The 1,166-nt window shown below is 42.4% G+C and overlaps 1 protein-coding gene across 1 annotated transcript; it reads right to left on the reverse strand.

Moving 5' to 3' along the window:
• Positions 1-21: 21 nt before the first annotated feature.
• On the reverse strand, positions 22-813 carry LOC105120003 (anthocyanidin 3-O-glucosyltransferase 1-like; the record flags this gene model as incomplete). Its single annotated transcript, XM_011018196.1, has 1 exon — positions 22-813. A coding segment is annotated over exon 1 (792 nt), but the record flags the coding sequence as incomplete, so codon positions are not given.
• Between the last annotated feature and the right edge of the window lie 353 nt (positions 814-1,166).

The raw sequence follows: 1,166 nt of genomic DNA on the forward strand, positions 1-1,166 counted from the left end.
TGCAAATGCAATCTCTTTCACCTGGTTCTCTTTAAAACTTCCCCAACTTCCAAAGCATAAAAACATAACCGATGACGGAGGTTGATCATCAAGCCATCCCATGATGTCCCTAGAATTGTTGCTCTCATCCGAGAGCGGATCAGGACCATCTCCTGTATGTTTCACAATGGGACCAACCAGGTATACAGGAGGGGTTTTGCCATCGGATATAGAATTAACTGCGTAAGATTCCAACTCCAAAAATGTATTTATCAATATGCCCTTAGCCTCAGTCAATAGCCGAGCATGTACAAGAAGAGTTGTGAGTGAGTATTTCTCGAACACCGTGGAAGGCACAAGTTTAGCAGGAATTGGGTTCGCCAAACTCGGAATTTCCAATTCATCTTCCGAATTCGTGAACTCCGTAAGGTCCACTCCCTGATCATCATGAAGAGCCGTAAGATGCAGCATGCTACCAATAAAAGCTGCACTTGCAGCAGAAAAAACATACCACGGAACTCCAAATTCATTAGACACAGCTTTCAGGCCAGTAGCAAACGTATCAAAAACAAACCCAGCAAGACGAGGGGAGTCCGGATTCATCTCGAATTGTGTTCTTATCCTTGAAACATATTCTCTGACATGGGGTTTTTGGCCTTCAATCAAATAAGTTAGCCAGTTACGACCTTTGGTAGCAGATGTGATTAACTTAACTCTGGGCAAGTTAATGACTCGCATACGATCAGGGAGAGTTGATGCAGCAAGTGATTCATTGTACTTGGTAGTGCTGGGATCAAGAGTGGGATGCATTACCAAGACAGTTGTGTCGATCATCACGTTGAACAAGAAGCTTAGCTATCTCCACTACTGCTACAATATGGCCCATAGCAGGTAAGGGGATTAGCACCACCTCTGCTTTCTCCATTCTTTGCTAGAAATGTTTGTTTCTTGCTGTGAACAAATGTGGACTCCTTAGGATGTGTGGAACTGATCACGATCTTGAACGAAATATATATTGAAGGTTAGACTATAAAGAGTGATGTCATGGCTTTGCTGGAAATGAACTGTATGCATGCATTAAAATTAAGAATTTCGACGGCCACTAGCCCATAGATGCTTACAAAAACAGTACAACGGAGCTGTTGGAAAAAACAAACTTGTAACTTAATCAATGGACTGTAAAATCG

The sequence above is a fragment of the Populus euphratica genome, unplaced genomic scaffold (genome assembly GCF_000495115.2).
Source record: "Populus euphratica unplaced genomic scaffold, PopEup_1.0 scaffold4318.1, whole genome shotgun sequence".
NCBI lineage: Eukaryota > Viridiplantae > Streptophyta > Magnoliopsida > Malpighiales > Salicaceae > Populus > Populus euphratica.